We start from the raw sequence: 19,680 nt of genomic DNA on the forward strand, positions 1-19,680 counted from the left end.
ACAGTGAGACAACCCACCTAGAATCAATCAACATGCCCATTCCCTCTCAAACTGTGATACGACATAGTAATTCAATGCCTTCAACATTTTATGCCTTTTCAACAAAATATTATGCCAAAAGTGTATTTCTCTGCATTTATAATGTTAAGTGCTTGTGAGTAGAATTAATGCAGTTACTAGTGATCAAACCTGTTAAATAAATTAATCTTACAGTTAAGGGGTAAGTTCTAACAAAGAAGATAATTGTCTTTGTACAAAATCAGGCTATCTACAGGTGCTACAGAAAACCTAATCATATACATGTTATTTGTAGCTTCTCAAAAATATAAGCATTAAAAAATTACCTTAAATTTATGCACACAGTATTTGGCCATAGTTTTTAATTTAAATCCTCATAGAAACCTTTGACTATGAAGGAAATGCTAACAATTTTAAAAGTGAGATACCAGGGAGTACTAGCTTAACTTAGTCAATTATCACATCCAGTATTACACAGGCCAGCAATTATTGATTCAGTATACGTACATCATCAAACCAATTTGAAATTCTGTAGAAAATCGTATGGAAAATTTCTTAATGAAAATTAGCATTTGAATAATATCGTAGATATATTATTACCTGGAGATAAAGTGTATGTGATACTATGTACCTGTAAGATTAAAAACAAATTCAAATACAATCTCTGTTTGGCTTACTTCTCGATCAAGTCCAGCTGCCACTGTGATAATATCACCAGTCTCATTGTTGATTGTAAACATGCCCCACCCCTCCTTTCTGAAGGTGCAGAGAAGTGCCCTTGGACCAAGAAAAAGTATGGGTTTAATGCACAGTTGACTATATCTATAAATTGGCTTATACATAAGGGAGCTACCTAAATTGGTATAGATGACAAAGGTATTATGTGGTATGATTTTAAATGCTGAGGCTTTTTAAAACACAAATAAAATTAATACGGCTAATCAAATCTCTCTGAACACTAAATCATCTCAGAAAGGCTGGCCAAACACTTACTTTTACCATCTGAATATCAACTCATTGTCTTGTCCACTAGTTTTTCAGACTAAATAGGCCTTTCTGGCCTGTCTATGCTACTGTGATGGAAGTCAGCGGGGTTTTCAGTACAAGAATCTAAAATCTTAGTCAATTACCACTTTATTTATATGGTGAGAGACTTTCAGAAAGTGCTGTTTCTAGGCCAGGGCACTTTTCATTATGCAGGTTGAAAAGAGAGGGCTCCAGAGTACATTAGGGCCTCCAACTCCTCTTTCTTCCCATCTCTGCTCCCAGTGTTTGGAACTGAAAGGATTTGACAGGTTCCCTGAGGCCTCCTGGGGAAGAAAAAAAAAAGCAAAATGTTCTGCTGTTGGATTACTTGTATTCAGATGTTGTGCTGTGAAAAGCACTTGGTGGTTATTGTTATGCCAGTAACCCTTTGGGGGCTAAAGCTTCAGGGTGGTGATGGGACACTGGAGAAGCCTGTGTCCCTGGCTGGCAACGCTGCAGCTCCTGCACCAACCCACCCCTCCTTTCTGAAGGTGCAGAGAAGTGCCCTTGGGCCAAGAAAAAGTATGGGTTTAATGCACAGTTGACTATATCTATAAATTGGCTTATACATAAGGGAGGTACCTAAATTGGTATAGATGACAAAGGTATTATATGGTATGATTTTAAATGCTGAGGCTTTTTAAAACACAAATAAAATTAATACGGCTAATCAAATCTCTCTGAACACTAAATCATCTCAGAAAGGTTGGCCAAACACTTACTTTTACCATCTGAATATCAACTCATTGTCTTGTCCACTAGTTTTTCAGACTAAATAGGCCTTTCTGGCCTGTCTATGCTACTGTGATGGAAGTCAGCGGGGTTTTCAGTACAAGAATCTAAAATCTTAGTCAATTACCACTTTATTTATATGGTGAGAGACTTTCAGAAAGTGCTGTTTCTAGGCCAGGGCACTTTTCATTATGCAGGTTGAAAAGAGAGGGCTCCAGAGTACATTAGGGCCTCCCTGAAAGTAAATCTCCAGTAGAGCTGGAAGGCAGCAATCACATCTGTCCCCAAGCCCCTTCCTGCTTTTGGTTTACTTCACCACCTGGTCCCAGGAATACCAAGTATCTTCGAAGATTCCCAATTGCATTTACATTGCTGCCACATCTCATAGGATTAAATCTGTGCTTTATGAACACAAAGACTCTAGTTTTCTGGTGTTCATTTACAAGCTGCCCTAATTGCACCAACTATAGCAAAATGAAAGGATCCTATAGATTCTATAGAACAGAATCAAACACTATAGTGTGTACTTTTTTCAAAGGTGGAAAAAAGTCATTGTGGGCAGTAGAGGGATATTTTTGTTTTCTTTCTTCATTCAGTTTTTCTCTAAGTTACCTTTCTGTTTCCCTAAAAGCATCATGAATGAAAGAAAGTAATACTCAAAGGCTCATGTGTTTTCTCCTTTTCTCGTTTATATGACAATGCTGATTACATTTCCTCAAATCATTTCCAAATTATTATCTTCAAACTTACCAGGCTTTGATCCCTCAGGAACTGTCCCATTCCAAACCTGGTGTAAGAACTCAGGTCTGTTATCATTCATATCAATAACATTAATGACGATGTCAATGGGGTTCTCCACTTGGTTTCCATTAATATCCACTGCATGTGCCCTCAACTGCAAAAGTCATCAGAAAGCAAAATTACTTAACAGATTTATGTCTGTGAGAATATTAAATTAACAATCACAATGCCGCTAAAATAGAAAGAACGAACTGAGAGATGAAAAAAGTGGTTCTTCCCATCAACATTTAAGTTAGCCCAACTCCATATAATTAGGGTAGACATAGTAGGAAAAAGCTACCACTTATACATACTAGGCATTGTGCTCAAAGTATAACGGATTTTGGATTTTAACTTATTTAATTCACATACAATAGAGTGAGGCAGAAATTATCAGCATTTGAAAATGAGGATATTGTAATTCAGAAAGGCTAGGTAACTTGTACAGGTGACATTGTTCTGTCTGTTAACAGAACCCAGATCCAAAGCCAGTTCTGTCCAGCTCCAAAATTCTTCTGCTAACCAGCACATATGATAGAGTCAGGGTGATTAAGAATGTGGTACTAGCATAAAATAGTCACAGAGATCAAGAGAACAGAAGAGAACCTAGAAAGAATTAAGTGTACACAGAATATTTTGACAGTAGTTTTTTTTTACGAAAAAATCACTCATAAACATCAAAAGTACACGAGTATGTAAGATGTTCCTCTCCCCAGCTCCAGTTCTCAGTTTTATAAGTATTCTCTAGAAATTTTATCTAATTTTCTTTTTTAAACAAATATAATCACTCAGCTACTTTTAGCAGAATTCTTCAGTCTTTTTATCCAGCACATAGAGATCCATTTCACTCTTTTAGTGACTATGTTGTGGTCCATTGAATTGTTTCTTTTTAACTGAAATGCATCTATGGTTTTCCTGTTAAGTCTGATGCTGGATGCTGATTTCTGCTGGATATGCTCTATCGAGTTAAAGAAGCATCAACATATCTTTTCATTTTGAGGTACTAAACATGCGAAACAACATAAATTTTATTATAGTTTTTCAACACTTATACAGACAATCCTTTTTCTCTCGACTTATTTAATTCATTACATTACATTAATAGATTCTTAATACTGAAACTTAACTGAATTACATAAAATACTGAATCTTAATACTGATTCTTAATACTTGCAATCCTATAATTAATTCTATTTTGTTATGGGTATCACTTTTTTAATGTGTAAGCAGCAAGCATTTGGAATGCAACAATTTACCCCCAAATTGACGTGACAATATTTATTTCCTTAGTTTCAACCATAGGAGTTCAGATTGTATGAATTCATATAAAACATGCATGTAGAATTTTTTGTATTAAAACAAAAAATCTGTTTCTTCAAGAAATTTAAAAGAATGAGCTGATAAATCAATCAAGGCCTTTAGGAGGAGGGTATATTAAGTAATAGTGCTTAAAACATTTTTAATTTATCATATGCTTATTTGTCTGTTTAGATCTAGGGGAAACTGTTGTAGTCTAAAAACTTCAATAATTTTAAAAGTTTGTCCAGTGCAAAAATCTAACAAGTATATTAGTGGGCAAAATAAGAGTCTAGAAACAAACACTTGCACATGAGGGACAAAAGTTTTAATGACTAAGTGTCGTTGATAAATCCGTGGGAAACTAATTCAATACATTCTGTTGGGACAACTAGCTAGCCATAAAGAAAAAACAAAATGGGTCCATATACCTCTCCTTTCTCTTTTTATTAAAACAATTCCACAGGTTAAAAATTTAAATGAAAAAATACAACAGATCAAAACTGAGGAAACTAGCATCTTGGAGGAGGGAAGGACATTATCAACGTCTCTAGAAAGATGGATGTATAATAAAATTTAAAAACATGAATTTTACAATGCAAATACTATGTTATACTATGGCAAAAAGTATAAACAATGTTTAGAAACAAGCAACAGCAGGAGAAACTATAGGCCAAACCAAGCATTAAGATTCCTGATAGACAAAAGTTCTTAATGACAGTGAGAGAAAAAGATAAATGATCTGAAAGACAATTCAACATGAGACAGGAACAGCGAACTCCCTTTGATTGGAATAACATGCATCCATTAACAAGGTTGTGATCTCTATATATTTTACATGCAACAGTTTTGACTCCATTCGTATAAATTTGTTCTTATAGGTTCTTAGCCACATATCTGAAGGCAAGTATTAACATGTAAAAAGCAATGAGATTTTTAGGGAACTTCACTTTCTTGTTTGTTTTATTTTTTTTGACACTGTTTTTTACTAAGAGCATTCATCAATTCTATAAAACCAAGAAAATTATTAAAGTAAACCAAAGACTACAAATACATTTCTGGTGTTATAACTCTCAGTATCAAGGCTTTTGGACTGTTATAGGCAGCAATGGTAAACTCGGCACACATTTTGAAGAGTATAAATACAGAGAATTATTAGCTGGTTGGAATCTTACATGAAAACGGGCTATCAGCTCGCGATCCAGAGGCTTTGTTACTGACAGCTGACCTGAGATTGGATTAATAATGAAGATACCAGTTGGAGGCTGGTCAGCTCCTGGACCAGTTACGCTGTACCGCAGGGAAAGGTTTTTATCTCTATCAGACCTGATCTGAGGATCAAGAAAACAATTACATCAAATGAGAGGCAAAATGAGCTTATTATCAGAGACAGAGCACTCCACACTTCATGCCTTTTTCAGTCACAACCTCCACCATCTCTTTCCAGAAAACCACTGAAACTCTCCCAGTGCCCGTACCTTCTCTTTGCTTTTTGGGTGATAGGCTTAAAAAAAAGATGTCACCTATCATCAGAAAGACTGGGGGCAACATTAACATCTAAAAGAACATTCACTAGAAGCAGTGCAAAAAGGCAAAATTTAGAAGTGTGTTTTTAAACAATTAATTTCTATCCTGGGAGTTTCTAGGTTAGACTGTTTAATACAGTAATAGGTGTCCAATTTAATTAAAATAAAAGTTGCTCACCTGCTTGCATAAGTTACGACAAGAAATAATTGTCTAACCATAACATGAAATATTCTCACATCAAACTCTAATATTATGGTTGAGCCTGGACATTGGATTTCTGTACTTGGACTGTACTAACAACACTGTCCATTACAACCAAAGCTGTCCATATCACTTTAAGGTGGCACCCAATACCAAAATTCTTCATTAATAACAAGGCATACATGAAAGTATTTTAAAATATATTTTTATACTCAAACACTTTCTACAACACTGTAGCAATTCCATCTATACCCACTACAGCTCACTGTTTTCTCCAAATTCAACTACTTCCAGGAAAATGAAGTCAATATATGAGCAGTCACAGGAGGCAGGACAGGCTAAAGGAAGGGAAGATTAAGCTAAATGGTTTGGAGGTAATAATAGCAAGAGATCCTTGTGTATGAGGTAAATATATTTAATCCATTAATAGAATCTAGTTTTTGGTTTTTTCTTCAAATTAAGGCAAAATTCTGTTCTTTCTCATAGAAAGCATCTTTATCTAGGGGTTATGTCCATTGTTAAATTGAATTATAACGTGCGTTAGGACAGAATACACAACACAAATAAGTGCTTTATTAAAAAAACACAGCATTCAGTAAGTAAATGTTGGAATGCTAAAACAATCATACACAGAAACATTAACATTGTAATAAATAGGAACACGACAACTTTGTCTTACATCCTTTTGCAATAAATAATGGGTTGCTAATTTTATCAAACATGCAAAAATATCTGTAACTGTTTTTCTGCATCTGATGAAATGCATCTGTAGTAAGTGAAAAAACTTCCTTTTCAGATTTGAAAGACTATGGTTTTGCACTACCCCAGGGATTCTGTTAATGGTATCGGAGGTCCTTTTTTTTTTTCTTTCTTTAAAAAACTCTCAAATGCCCTTGGTGCTGGCATTTTTGCAATGATTGTCCTTTACGTTTCTTTGGCCCAAAAGCTATCTGTAGAGGGCAAATATCATCACGGAGAGGCCAGCTTTCAGACAGGCAAACAAGTGTGTGTGGGTTGTGAAAGTGGGTATGGTAGGAATGGAAATGCATGTTGGCATTAGGGCTGATGTATTCGCAAGCTGAACAAGCATTATCACCCATAGTGTCCAGGACCTACAGAGAGCTCTATCTATAAATAATCCAAAAGACAGCAAAGGAAAATGAGAAGAGGATTTCTACTACACTGTAGCAATTCCATCTATACAAAACAAAATTTTTTTAGTATACGCAAGTTATAAACTCTATTTTATAAATAAATAGACAAAAACATTTTAACACACACTTGCCACATGCCCTGGAAACAATTAGAATTGTGCCACCCTACCCTGACAAGCTCTTGAGGAAAAGGTCCTCTGGAGTTTTCTGGCAAATTGATTGGAGGGATAACCCAGTCTCTCTTCTGCCTTTGCAGGTAGCCATTGTGCTTAGTGAATTGTCTTGGGAATACAATTTCTTCAATTTCTTGTGATTCCTTCACATTAAAAAAACAACAAGACATTCTTGAGTACTAGGGAAAACATTTTCTGGAAGCACATCAATATTAATGAATACCTGAAAGTGCAGGAATCACAGTTTATTATGCACACAAAAAATAAGTCTGGAGGCCCTTTTGTTGTTCTATTAAAATAACAGAAAACACAATAAAGTTTTTGGGTTACACTGTTCATTGAAAAATTGAATTCTAAACAATTTATTATAATGGCTCAGCTGTGTAAACTATTTGCAGTTTCTATAAACCATCTCAGAGAGTAGTTAAAATTGAACAAAATTTAATAGCACCCTTTTATATATTTCTCATTAGTTTAAACCACAGTTCAGGTAATGTGCTACTGTACATTAAATTTAGATCTTGATGTGTTAAAATATAATTTGAATTCCAAGAGAAGTTTAATACATATTGCTAAGGAATGTCTCAAATATTTATGACCCTATTAAATCCCACAGAATTAATGCTGTAATTATTCTAAACCTATGTCAGCCATGATGGATGCTGTAGATGACCCACTTTGCACATTAGGTATTAATCTCTGCTGGATGTCAACATTTTCTTCTGTTTCTTCCTATATCTGTCGACATTTAGCCATTAGCCCTTACTTCTTCAGTGCAAATATCCCAGCTAGTTTGCTGGAACACAGCAAAGCAACAGCAACAAAAGCATCTTTTCACCCCATTAGTTGCCAGTTTCTCACTTTATTTTACCCAAATGGCATGACTCCCCTTACCAGTTAATAGATTAACAAATTAAATTTCGCATACAAAAACCCCAATACCGGTGTAACAGAAAAATGATATATTTTCCTATGATCTATTCATTCATGTTTGATTGTAAGTGTGTATATCACATTTACAATTAAATACCAGAAATGAATATGTGCCCTCCTATCTTTCACAGTGCAATAAATATATAAAATGTAATATAGTTCATAAAATCATGGACTTTAAAATATGTATGTCCCCTCATATTTGTTTTGAATTAACTCAAAGAACTAGAAATATATTCAGGAAATAATATTATAACTTTCCTGAAGAAGTTATTTTATATTATTTAAAATTCCTAATATACTGAGATACAAAATAAGCACTCAATAAATGTTAAATTGAATTGAAAGGTACTCTGTTGGAAACATACCTTATTTATTTTATCTGGGCTTATAGCAGCTTCCACCAGAGGGAGTATATCATTCCTAAAAGTCATATCCATAGAATAAATAATTCATACTCCCCAATTTGATTATTAAGGGATAAGACGAAAACCCAGTACTCATTGCCAGAAATGCTTTCTGTTACTACTGTAAATCTGTACTTACCATCAAATAAATTTGACTGATGACATCTTGTGAAGAATTGTTTATTTTGTGGTTATATTTAACATCTTGTAAAGCTTATAAGAAGTTTAAAACAACTACTTCTAATTAAACTTAAGTTACAAACCTCAAAAATATAAACAAACCTCTTAAATACAATTTCTGGTTCCTTAAAATATATTTAGTCAAAATATCTTACATGACTAAAAATAAAATCAAATCTATTAAAATGACTGAAGTTCATGAAAATTCAAATATTGGCCATCCATTAATGTGGTGTGAAACAAAGTATATATTTAATTCAAACTGTATAAATCAGATCTTTAAGCATCAGCTCCAAAGCCATATTTTGACATTATACCTTCACTGAGTCCTCAGTTAAGGTTGGCTTGAGGCTCAATTTTACTGCCACTTGCCACTTTTCCTGGGTCTCTTTGTCTTGGGCATATATCAGGAACTTAGCATGCTCAGAAGAGAGTGGAAAGCTCCTCACAGCATACACCATGCCATCTTCGTCCACCTTGAAATCTGCTGGTTCGCTGCTTTCATACTGTACTTTTCTTTTTCCATTGCAGTTGCTAAACTTCACTGTAAAAGATAATAAATATATGTGTCTAATTTTACTACAAATGCAAAAGCAACTAACATCTAAACCTAAACTCTGTTTAGGTGAAAGGATAAAATGCAGTAGTAGCATGAAACACAAAAGTTTTATTTTGACATTATTAAAGGCATTTTCACACTACAGAATGCCAGACTGTAGTTCTGAGTTGTTCCCCAGCATCTCCTTGTTCCAAAGCCTTTCCTTCCTTTCCCACTCCCCTGCATACCAGGGCCTCCTCGGATACACCTGCTATTCTCCCGACATCTTCCACGGGTACTGCCTCCACTCCCTAACAAACTCCTACTCATCCAAAGTCACTGAAGGTGGAACAAACCTCTTGTTCTCAGGTTTCGTGTAGCAACCTGAGCTCTACTGTCACAGTTTCATAACCATCCTGACACTCACCAGGAGAGGTACTTAGGGGCAAATGTTAGTTATCTTGTATATCCCACACATCTCCTGGCACACAGTCTTAATATGTAATTTTTAAACAAATGCTTAAGGCAAGAAAGCAATACACTTACTAAAGTTGAATGTGCCTATGCTCCAGAATTACACGACCTTATGATAACTAAAAGGTGAATAATTTGCAATTCCTATTCCTCATGGTGCTTATAATAGTCTATTAAGTACTAACAATTTTATAAATTTTCAAACAAAAAAGAAAATAAAGGTGTATTTTCAAAATAAACCTCAAAATAAATTTGAAATTTAAAATATCTATGTCTTAAGAGTATTAGAATAAAATTCAGTCTTGGGCTGGCCCGGTGGCGCACTGCTACAGTGCGCCACTTGGGAGCATGGCAGCACTCCCGCGGAGGGTTCAGATCCCACATACAGACCGGTTCCCGCTCACTGGCTGAGCGAGGTGCGGGCGCGACACCGAGGGTTGTGATCCCATTGCCGGTCCCGGTCCGGTACGGGCGCGACACTGAGGGTTGCACTTAACAGTCTTGGTTCTTTTGTTTTGACACTTATGACACTTATGACACTTAACAGTCTTGGTTCTTTTGTTTTGACACTTATGACACTTATGACACTTAACAGTCTTGGTTCTTTTGTTTTGACACTTATGACACTTATGACACTTAACAGTCTTGGTTCTTTTGTTTTGACACTTATGACACTTATGACACTTAACAGTCTTGGTTCTTTTGTTTTGACACTTATGACACTTATGACACTTAACAGTCTTGGTTCTTTTGTTTTGACACTTATGACACTTATGACACTTAACAGTCTTGGTTCTTTTGTTTTGACACTTATGACACTTATGACACTTAACAGTCTTGGTTCTTTTGTTTTGACACTTATGACACTTATGACACTTAACAGTCTTGGTTCTTTTGTTTTGACACTTATGACACTTATGACACTTAACAGTCTTGGTTCTTTTGTTTTGACACTTATGACACTTATGACACTTAACAGTCTTGGTTCTTTTGTTTTGACACTTATGACACTTATGACACTTAACAGTCTTGGTTCTTTTGTTTTGACACTTATGACACTTATGACACTTAACAGTCTTGGTTCTTTTGTTTTGACACTTATGACACTTATGACACTTAACAGTCTTGGTTCTTTTGTTTTGACACTTATGACACTTATGACACTTAACAGTCTTGGTTCTTTTGTTTTGACACTTATGACACTTATGACACTTAACAGTCTTGGTTCTTTTGTTTTGACACTTATGACACTTATGACACTTAACAGTCTTGGTTCTTTTGTTTTGACACTTATGACACTTATGACACTTAACAGTCTTGGTTCTTTTGTTTTGACACTTATGACACTTATGACACTTAACAGTCTTGGTTCTTTTGTTTTGACACTTATGACACTTATGACACTTAACAGTCTTGGTTCTTTTGTTTTGACACTTATGACACTTATGACACTTAACAGTGATAGGGACGGTATAAATGCTCATTAAATATCTATTAATTTCTTACCCTATGACACTTAACAGTGATAGGGACGGTATAAATGCTCATTAAATATCTATTAATTTCTTACAACTTTTCAGAAAGCTAGAAAATAGACTGGAAACTTAGACAAATGCACAGCCTACTATAGCCACATTTAGCAAAAAACCAACCAAACAACAACAACAAAAAACCAAAAGAATCCTCAGGAACTTCAAGTAACGTGGCTTTGTATTAGGTTGTTGGTAGTGGAAGAAAATGAATTAATATTCATTGAATGCCAGGTATTGAACAAGACACTGAATTAAGATTATGTTATATACTTTAACCTTAACAACAACCTCCAGAGGTGAGAATTGTTTTTTCTGTTCTACAGATGGGGAAAGAAAACTCAGAGACATCGATGCCCATGGCTGTTTGACTCCTAGTCGTTCTCTCCCTTACAAAAGAACAAAATGATCTAACTTAACTCATGACTTAAGTTATTGAAACCTACAGCTTTAATAAATGGTGAAATTTAAAAAATGGCTAAGAGGACTGATAAATGCTTGTGAAGAGAATGCCAAAGTTAGACCTTTGAGAGCACCATAGTAAATAGCATATTAAAAAGTAATTCTTAAATTGGAGTATACCCTACATGTCCTACAGAGGGCAGTAGCTGGAGCTACTTCAGATGGGGTTTGGGTTAGGGTGTGACAGGCAGGAGAGGGGACCTCATAGTCACTCTTACTGTTAAGGTGGCACTCAGTTACCTATTTGGATTTAGGTGTCAGAGTGCTTTGGGAAGGAAAGAAAGAGGCCTCTGGGGGAAAAATGCATTTGCAAAGAAGAAAAAAAATGTGCCTTTTTCTACAAAGGGTCACTATACATCCTATGAATGAGATGAACTGACCTCAAAGACTCTGACACTGGAGAAAACACCTGGGAGGAAACTGTATAAAGATCAGTCATTTAAAGTCAATAAGTTTTTCTGCCACCTATGTCCCTAACCTGTAACCAATATGAATTGGATTAATATATCTATTATATTTTTCTAGAATTTTATAACAAAGGCTATTCTCATTTGCTCTAATATCAAAATAAGCAAACTTCTTCAGCATTATTGAGGCTCAAAGAAATGTGCGGTATTACATAATTCCCACTGTACACGCAACCAGTAGAATCAATACCTGAAATAAGGATAAATCAATTGTCAACTGAAAAAGTACTCCTTGGTGAAATGTTAGTCCTGACTTCAGCTGTGGGTATGAAGTTATCCATGCACAGTGCCTGGCTAATGGTTACATGCTTCATCAATGTTAATCATGTTTTATTATTTTCAAGTCACACAAATTAAAAAGCTTACTACCATCAATGGGTAACATGGGAATTCTATTTATTATCCACTGGTTGGATTGCCTGTTGTCTTGTTCACCTGTGACTTAGAAGCAACTAGGAATATATTCTCAAATTTGACAAGATTCACCTCTGCCCGAGGACCAAGCACTCAAACTTACTCAAGAGGATTTGTTTTTTTTTTGTTTGTTTGTTTTACAGAAACTTAAAAGTTAATAGAAAAAGTGGAAAATTTCTATGTTATAGAATCTTAGATATACCATTAATATATATTTATAATTTATAAAGTATATTTATAGATTTAGCTTTTCAAAAATATTTTCAGTTTAGGGGCCGGCCCGGTGGCGCACTGGATAGTGCGCCGCTTGGGAAGCGCGGCAGCGCTCCTGCCCGAGGGTTCGGATCCCACATACGGACCGGTTCCCGCTCACTGGCTGAGCGAGGCGCGGGAGCAACACCGAGGGTTGCAATCCCGTTGCCGGTCCCCGGTCCGGTACGGGAGCAACACTGAGGGTTGCGATCCGTTGCCGGACACGGAAAAAGACAAAAGACAAAAAAAAAAAAAAAAATTTTCAGTTTAAAGAAAAATGAGAGTGGACAGAAACCATTTGGAAGAGAGAAAGAGATATGATGTCGTTATTAGAATTATTAAAATTAGATTTAAAATTTAACTTTGAAAATGAAGAAAATAAGGTAAATGTCATGAGCATTTGACTCGTTTAAGAAGAAATATATAGTTCCTTGAAATCAACCTGCTTCTGTTATTAAAACATTCTCCTAATGAACAGCAGGTTAAGAACTCTGAGGAACATAATGCACACGATGTTTAATTTGTACTTTGGAAAACATGAAGCAGCTTTATAATTTTTTAATATATGGGCTTTTAAGTATAGGTGATGACAAATTTATCTTAAATTAAAATGCATCCTTAGCTGTGAAACTATTCCATATGATACTGTAATAGTGGATACATAACATTATGTTTTTGGCAAAAACTCTACAACACAAAGAATGAACTCTATTTTAAATTATGGACTATAGTTAAGAATAATGTGTCATTATTGGCTTATCAATTGAAACAAATGTACTACATTAATGCAAAATGTTAATAATAAGGGATAATAGGGGATATGTGGGGGGTTCCGGGAGGGAGATATATGGAATTCTGTAATTTTCATTCAAGTTTTCTGTAAACATAAAAGTGGTCTAAAAAGTAAAGTTTATTAATTAAGACAAAACAAAAGCTTCCTTAGAGGTAATGGTCTAACCAGCTATGTTATTAGATATCTGAAGGGAATGATTAGGTGTCAATATCTTCAATCTCTTCCAAACATGAGTTCCAATAAATTGCCTCAAGCTGACAGTACTCAGAGTTGGATAACATAATTTAATCAACAATTTTACATAATATCCTAAGTATGGAATTACTGAGTTGGTGTTTAAAGAAAACATTTATCAGACATGTAATAAAGTTGACATCCTATTATTTTAAAAATAACAAAAAACTTGACTTAAAATATTTTTCTGACAAATCTTCCTTACATAAAAGCATTAATTTTGCTTAAGTGCTCAAATGACCCAAAGTAGAAACTCCAGCATTTCACAACATAGGAAAAAAGAAAAATATTTCCTAATACAACTGAAAAAACAGGCTTGATCCACTGTATTAATCAAATTTAAAACAAGTCTACACACAAATGTTCGTGGCAGAAAATATCAGTGTTTTAAACAAAAAGTTTAATAGAGCTATTGCATAGTTTAAATACATAATATGTAGTTACTGTGTTCTAGCCTACATAAAACTTTGTTAACATGATTAGAACAAAATTAAACACCAGGGAAATAATTATTTAAAAGTATTTTTTACTCTTAAAGCAACATCTCACTAATATTAACCATAATATCCTTATAAAATATTAAGAGGAAACCATGAATCTTATATATTAAGTGTATTAGTAATTAATAGCAATGCATAAACCATATGAATGCAAATGTGCAAATACTCACACATGGTTCATAATTTTTGCTCAAGTAAAATATCATACCATATTTGGAAAAAATCATAAGGGAACACTGTAAAATACTTTCATGTTTAAATATGCCTTTCACTTTTTATTGTTTTTTCCCCACATTAATTGTTATTTTTGAAGGCATATTGGGAAAATAGAAATAGTTTCACAGTATTAACAGAAATTGCTTTCCACAGACACAGAACAATATTTATTAAGGAGGTAGACATCTATTAATGAAGATATGGGAGGGAGGAACTGTCTCAAAAGTATTTCACAGTATTTTTACATATAGATTCTAATGGAGAATGGTTACCAAGTAGCAAGTTTGCTCATAAATCTGAAAAATTTGCTTAGATTTTCTTTTGCCACCCTGGGCTCTTTTTAAGTTTCAATTTGAGAAACAACTTTTTTCTAGGATAACTTAGTAGCCATTCCAGGGCCTATCAATCCTTGATAAACTTAGAGATAGTTTGGGAGTATCTGTACGTAACTTGCTGAAAAGTCATTACATTTTCTTTATAGCATATAATTATTATAAGAAAAATGAAATAAGAAGTTTTAGGGAATATATTAACTATTTAATATGCATAAAACCTCCAACTAAAATATTTTAAAAATCTTTAATGAGCATGTGTTCACGAAATATTTTTTGTAATAAGTTTATGATTGAAATATCAAATTTTTGATAATTACCATCAATGAAAAGCTTATTCACAAAAGTTGGTGGCAGCACAAAGTAGCACAGTATGTATCACTTTTTCTCCAAATAACAGGAAGTTCTTTCTTGTCATGAGCCATGAGGAATAAAATTTATTAAATTTCACATCCTTTCCTTTTCTTACATTGGCAAATGAAATGTTGAAATTTTTTGTGGAAATGCATATGTTTTTCAATTTTTCCTATTAAGCACTTCAAAATAATGAGTGAAACTTTACCACAGGCATTCATAGGTATTGCTCTAATAGTCTTAGCAATTTTTCGTTAGGATTTAAATATAACACCAACTAAATATCGCAAGTGAGTCATTTTCATCCTTTCTCCAAGCTGAATTTTTGCTTCCAATCTCTAAACTCTGTACGTATAATATGTTTTTACACAGCCTTTGCATTTTTCAATTAAGTTCACTCAGGTGCTCCAAAATGTCAGGTAAGTAAACTATTTTTTCAAGTGAATAACTCTCCTTTAACAATTTTACAGTGAGTAGCATTCAAATACATTCACAATCCATTTTTTTATAAGCTAATAAACTCCTGGGGGGTAAAGGTGTCTTTTAGACAGCTTGTGTACCTTAGTATATATCAGTAAATATGATATTCTAATACTTTGTCTTTGCATAAAGCTGTAGCTATTTACTTAGATTCATATTTTCTTACCAATTTATGTGGAATTAAGATTTATAAGCAAACTTCCATTTACAAGAGCTTCTTTGAGTAAAACTTACGGAGACTCACAGGGCTCTCTGAATAAACTCTTGACATTTACGTAACTTCGTGCCATTTATAGCCTTTATACCTTCATACCGCTAGGCCCAGAGCATCATCCTCATGTGAGTCTGCCTAACATCTTGTTTAAAAGTATTCACTTGCCTCTTTGCATGCATAATATACAGAAGTTTCTTTTGATTTCTTTTTCAGAATAACTGATGATCTTCAAGGATTCTAACGAGTGTTATTAACTAGCATATTTATTGATGCCTTAAAGTCATCAATACACAATGATTTCTTTATTAATAGTCTGTTTGACTAGCACTGTCACTATGATGTGTGACATGCCACCACTGCCTGTCCTAGTAGTATTATGAGATATGATTCCTTTTTTATTTCATCTGTTTCACTAATTCCTAGTATAATACTGATGATATATATGTAGGCTGGTAAAATAAGGAATTCTGCAAATGTAGGAGGCATTTTGGCTTAAAGTATTAAATGTGAAATCTGGCAAATGGCTTTTCAAACTCGATCATGTACTGCTGTACTCAGTTTCATAATGGAACTTTCTTACTTTCTGCTTAACAGAGTCCAAAACTACTGCCAAAGACGGCCGTTTTGTGGTACATCACCCACAAAAATTTGTCATGCAAGTAGTTTCACTTGATCACTTTTGCATGCAAAAAAAGCATTTAGCCCACATGTCAGAATAATTATAAGGGCACATGAATTCCAATTTGAGGAAATCATTATTATATTACCAAATTAGTATCTTAATCATTTGAAGGGTGAATTCTAGTAATGCCGAAGTCTTTCCAGCTTTCATTCATAAATTATTCGGTATGTTGGGAAAGTAAACATATGAAAAAATTGAATCTAAAGACAAAACAGACTGCAAGCACGTATAACTTCAGAAAAACTATTTGTAAATAATATACAATATATGGACAAATAAAATGATATAAAATATAAAAATATATGTGATATATAAGATGATCTGTATTTTTAAAATGCTTCAAAATAAAGCACAGAGAAAGCTTGAAAGTTAAACATACAGCAATCTAAATTAGAATAATTGAATAATATTCACTTAATTTAATAATTAAAAGTCTAAAAATATAAAATACAATCATTTTTTATATTCTTGGATAATCAAAAATATCGTGATAACAATCAAATCTGTAACTTACAGTCCTTTTTGGTAATTTAGTGAATTTTATGTCCAGAGGAACCAATTCATTTAATTCTGAGAAATTTTTTTCTGAAAGCTAATATGTATTTCATATTATAAAAACACTCTAATTCAAAAACATAAAAGTTAGTTATTGATTTCCATACAGAGTAAAACTTTCAACTAACTGTTAACCTTAAAATCCAAAAGAAAGGAAAGAAAGCAGAGAGAAAAAAAGAAAAAAAAAAAAAGAAAAGAAGAAATAAGCAATTGAGAAAATCAACAAAATTAATGGCGACTCTCTGATACTTCACAAAAACATTAAATGATACAATTTATATGTCTTCTATTTTAGAATAGTGAAAAATATGAGCAAAATTACAAGCAAATTAAAAGAATAATAAAATCAATACATAAAATCTTCACTTAGGATAAATACATTAATACTAAAGTAAATTAGTATCAATGTAAAGTAGATTAGTATTAGTTAGGAAGGATTCGGTGGGAAAGGGGGATATTTGCCTGCTCTGTGGGTAAGTTTTTGGCCAGGGACACAATCTAAGGAGATGCTGTGTGGGAGGAGATGTCTCCCACAATGAGTCTACGTAAGTCTTAGGAAAAAAAGAGAAAATAAAAACTTCCAATTACAAGAAGTTTTTAGAGAGAACCATAAAAAAGCACTGAAGTGTAATTTTAACTCTTGTAAATTAATTTTTAACTGTTTTATTACTAAAACATCTTCATATTTTTATCACTATAAAAAAGTCTGAGGGCAACTGAATTCCAGTTTGAGGGTATCATTATTTTATTACCTAATTAGCATCTTGATCATTGGGGACAGGGTCACCAGATGAGTCACTAGACTTCACTGACCAATAACTACTATTGGCCAATAAATAGCTTTATCAAAAATCTAGAAACCTGGATTTTTGTGCAAAACTTTAAATTGCAGAGAAGAGGTACATGCTGAGAGGCTTGATCTAGTTTTCAGACATGCTTTGTCTGACCCATGCTGCATTTTCAACCAAATAATTTCATGTTTTTTGGACTCTTCTACCTTCAGTGGGAGGACAGATGATAAAATTAAGGCCATAATTTGCTCAGAAAACGAGACTACTGAAGTGCTAGCCAAAATCTTTTTCTACTACTGTCCTTTTACTTTCAATAACTAACTTCCTTTCAAGTCTATTAAAGGCTTTGGAGATCAAAATGTAATAGTGGCTTGAATCAGCTAAGAAATCTTGCAGTGGAGGTGGGGAGTGGGTATAATTCTAGAGAGACTTCCAAGGATCTCACTAGAATGACAGAGGTAGTGGGGGCAGGCATGCCAAGGCCCTGTTAGAACATTTGCAGCCTGAGATCACCACCACTCTGTACATTCTGTACTACCCTGGAGATCATCCTCCTGATAATGGGGAATTGTACTCCTCTCAGTACAGGGAGCTACCTACCAACAGCCTGGAAGGCAGCACTGTCCAACAGAAATAGAATGTCAGCCATCCATGTTATTTTGCCTATTCTAGTAGCCACACAGTAAAACTAAAAAAAAAACAAGGTGAAGTGAGTATCGGCAGCACACCTGTACCCCACTCATGGCATTCTGGCTGTGAAATGCTGGTCTCTTCTGCCACACTCCTGAGTATTAAGCCTTATGAGGGCATTAGTATTACTCAGCAATATCTTCAGGTTTTCTCCCCTCCTAGACACTCAGGAAGATTACACTTCTCATCTCCCTTGACATCAGGCATGATCATGTGGCCAATAAAATCTGGGGGTTGAAGTGACACCTATCACTCTCCAGCAGAAGCATTTCAAAGTTGATGGCCTCTTCTTCTACAGTGGCAATTATGAAAAAACATGTTAGAGAGAGGTAATACAACATCGAACCCATGGGATGAGTGAGCCACCTCAGGGAGAGCTGCCTGAGAGTCATCCACACACACTGTGAACTTTCCATGAATGAGAATCGATGTTTTCATATTAAGCACAGAAAACCAGTGGTTGTTAGTACGGCACATCCTGGTCTAGCATGTCTGATAAGGCCTCAACTTGGGTGACCTAAAACACTCTCAACACAGTACAATTACGATGAAATGTCTACAAAAATGAAATAAATCAGAATCAAACATTATAGGTTAAATTCATAAAACCAAAATATTGTTTTTTCCTAAAACTCTTGATATTTCTCCACCAAAAGAAAGTTTTATTATATTGCTCCCAAAAATGTTATGAAATCCATTACAGAAGCTGTTATTTCACTTTCTTTCTAGGAAAGTAACGTAATATGTAACTAACATCTGTGTATAAGTTGCCACAAATTAAAAAAAAACAAAAAAGGAATAAAGCACTATGATATTCTTCTCTGATTTGAAATTGAAAAAAAAATCAAAACAGAAGTAGGGATAATATAGAAGAATGATTATGACATCAAAAATGTTAAATTTAGATTTCCAATAACCCAATAATGCTATGCATACAATTTTATATATTAAACTATCGGAAAAGCAATAACATTATTGCATTCTCCCTTGTATGCATTCCAATAACTCAAAAAAATTTAAACTGTTCTCCACTTCATTGATATTCTTCCTCCAAGCACCTCTATGCCATGAAATTCTATGAAAACTCTTTCTTTTTAGAGAACCCAACTAAAAATATATAAAATTATCAGTGCTCAGGCAGAATTATTCTCTTTTTTGTAGAATGTGCCCATTAACAAATTACACTGAAATATCACTACCTCTAATTACATTACTCTCTCAGAGTACAGGTGGTGTAAAAGCTCCCTTTCCTCAACTGCATGGTTATTAGTCTCGG

General features: G+C 34.2%; 1 protein-coding gene across 1 annotated transcript in view; it reads right to left on the bottom strand.

Annotated features, from left to right (window-relative positions):
* The window catches only part of CDH2 (cadherin 2, type 1, N-cadherin (neuronal)), a 63,484-nt gene extending 45,121 nt beyond the window's left edge, over nucleotides 1–18,363 (bottom strand). The window contains exons 1-6 of the mRNA XM_008569541.1: nucleotides 18,315–18,363; nucleotides 8,745–8,971; nucleotides 6,904–7,050; nucleotides 5,028–5,183; nucleotides 2,527–2,671; nucleotides 696–871 (exon numbers count right to left, since the gene is read on the bottom strand). Coding sequence (XP_008567763.1) covers nucleotides 696–871; nucleotides 2,527–2,671; nucleotides 5,028–5,183; nucleotides 6,904–7,050; nucleotides 8,745–8,971; nucleotides 18,315–18,363 — 900 coding nt within the window. The remainder of the gene's footprint in view (nucleotides 1–695; nucleotides 872–2,526; nucleotides 2,672–5,027; nucleotides 5,184–6,903; nucleotides 7,051–8,744; nucleotides 8,972–18,314) is intronic.
* Nucleotides 18,364–19,680: the final 1,317 nt, after the last annotated feature.

The sequence above is a fragment of the Galeopterus variegatus genome, unplaced genomic scaffold (genome assembly GCF_000696425.1).
Source record: "Galeopterus variegatus unplaced genomic scaffold, G_variegatus-3.0.2 Scaffold507, whole genome shotgun sequence".
Taxonomy (NCBI): Eukaryota; Metazoa; Chordata; class Mammalia; order Dermoptera; family Cynocephalidae; genus Galeopterus; species Galeopterus variegatus.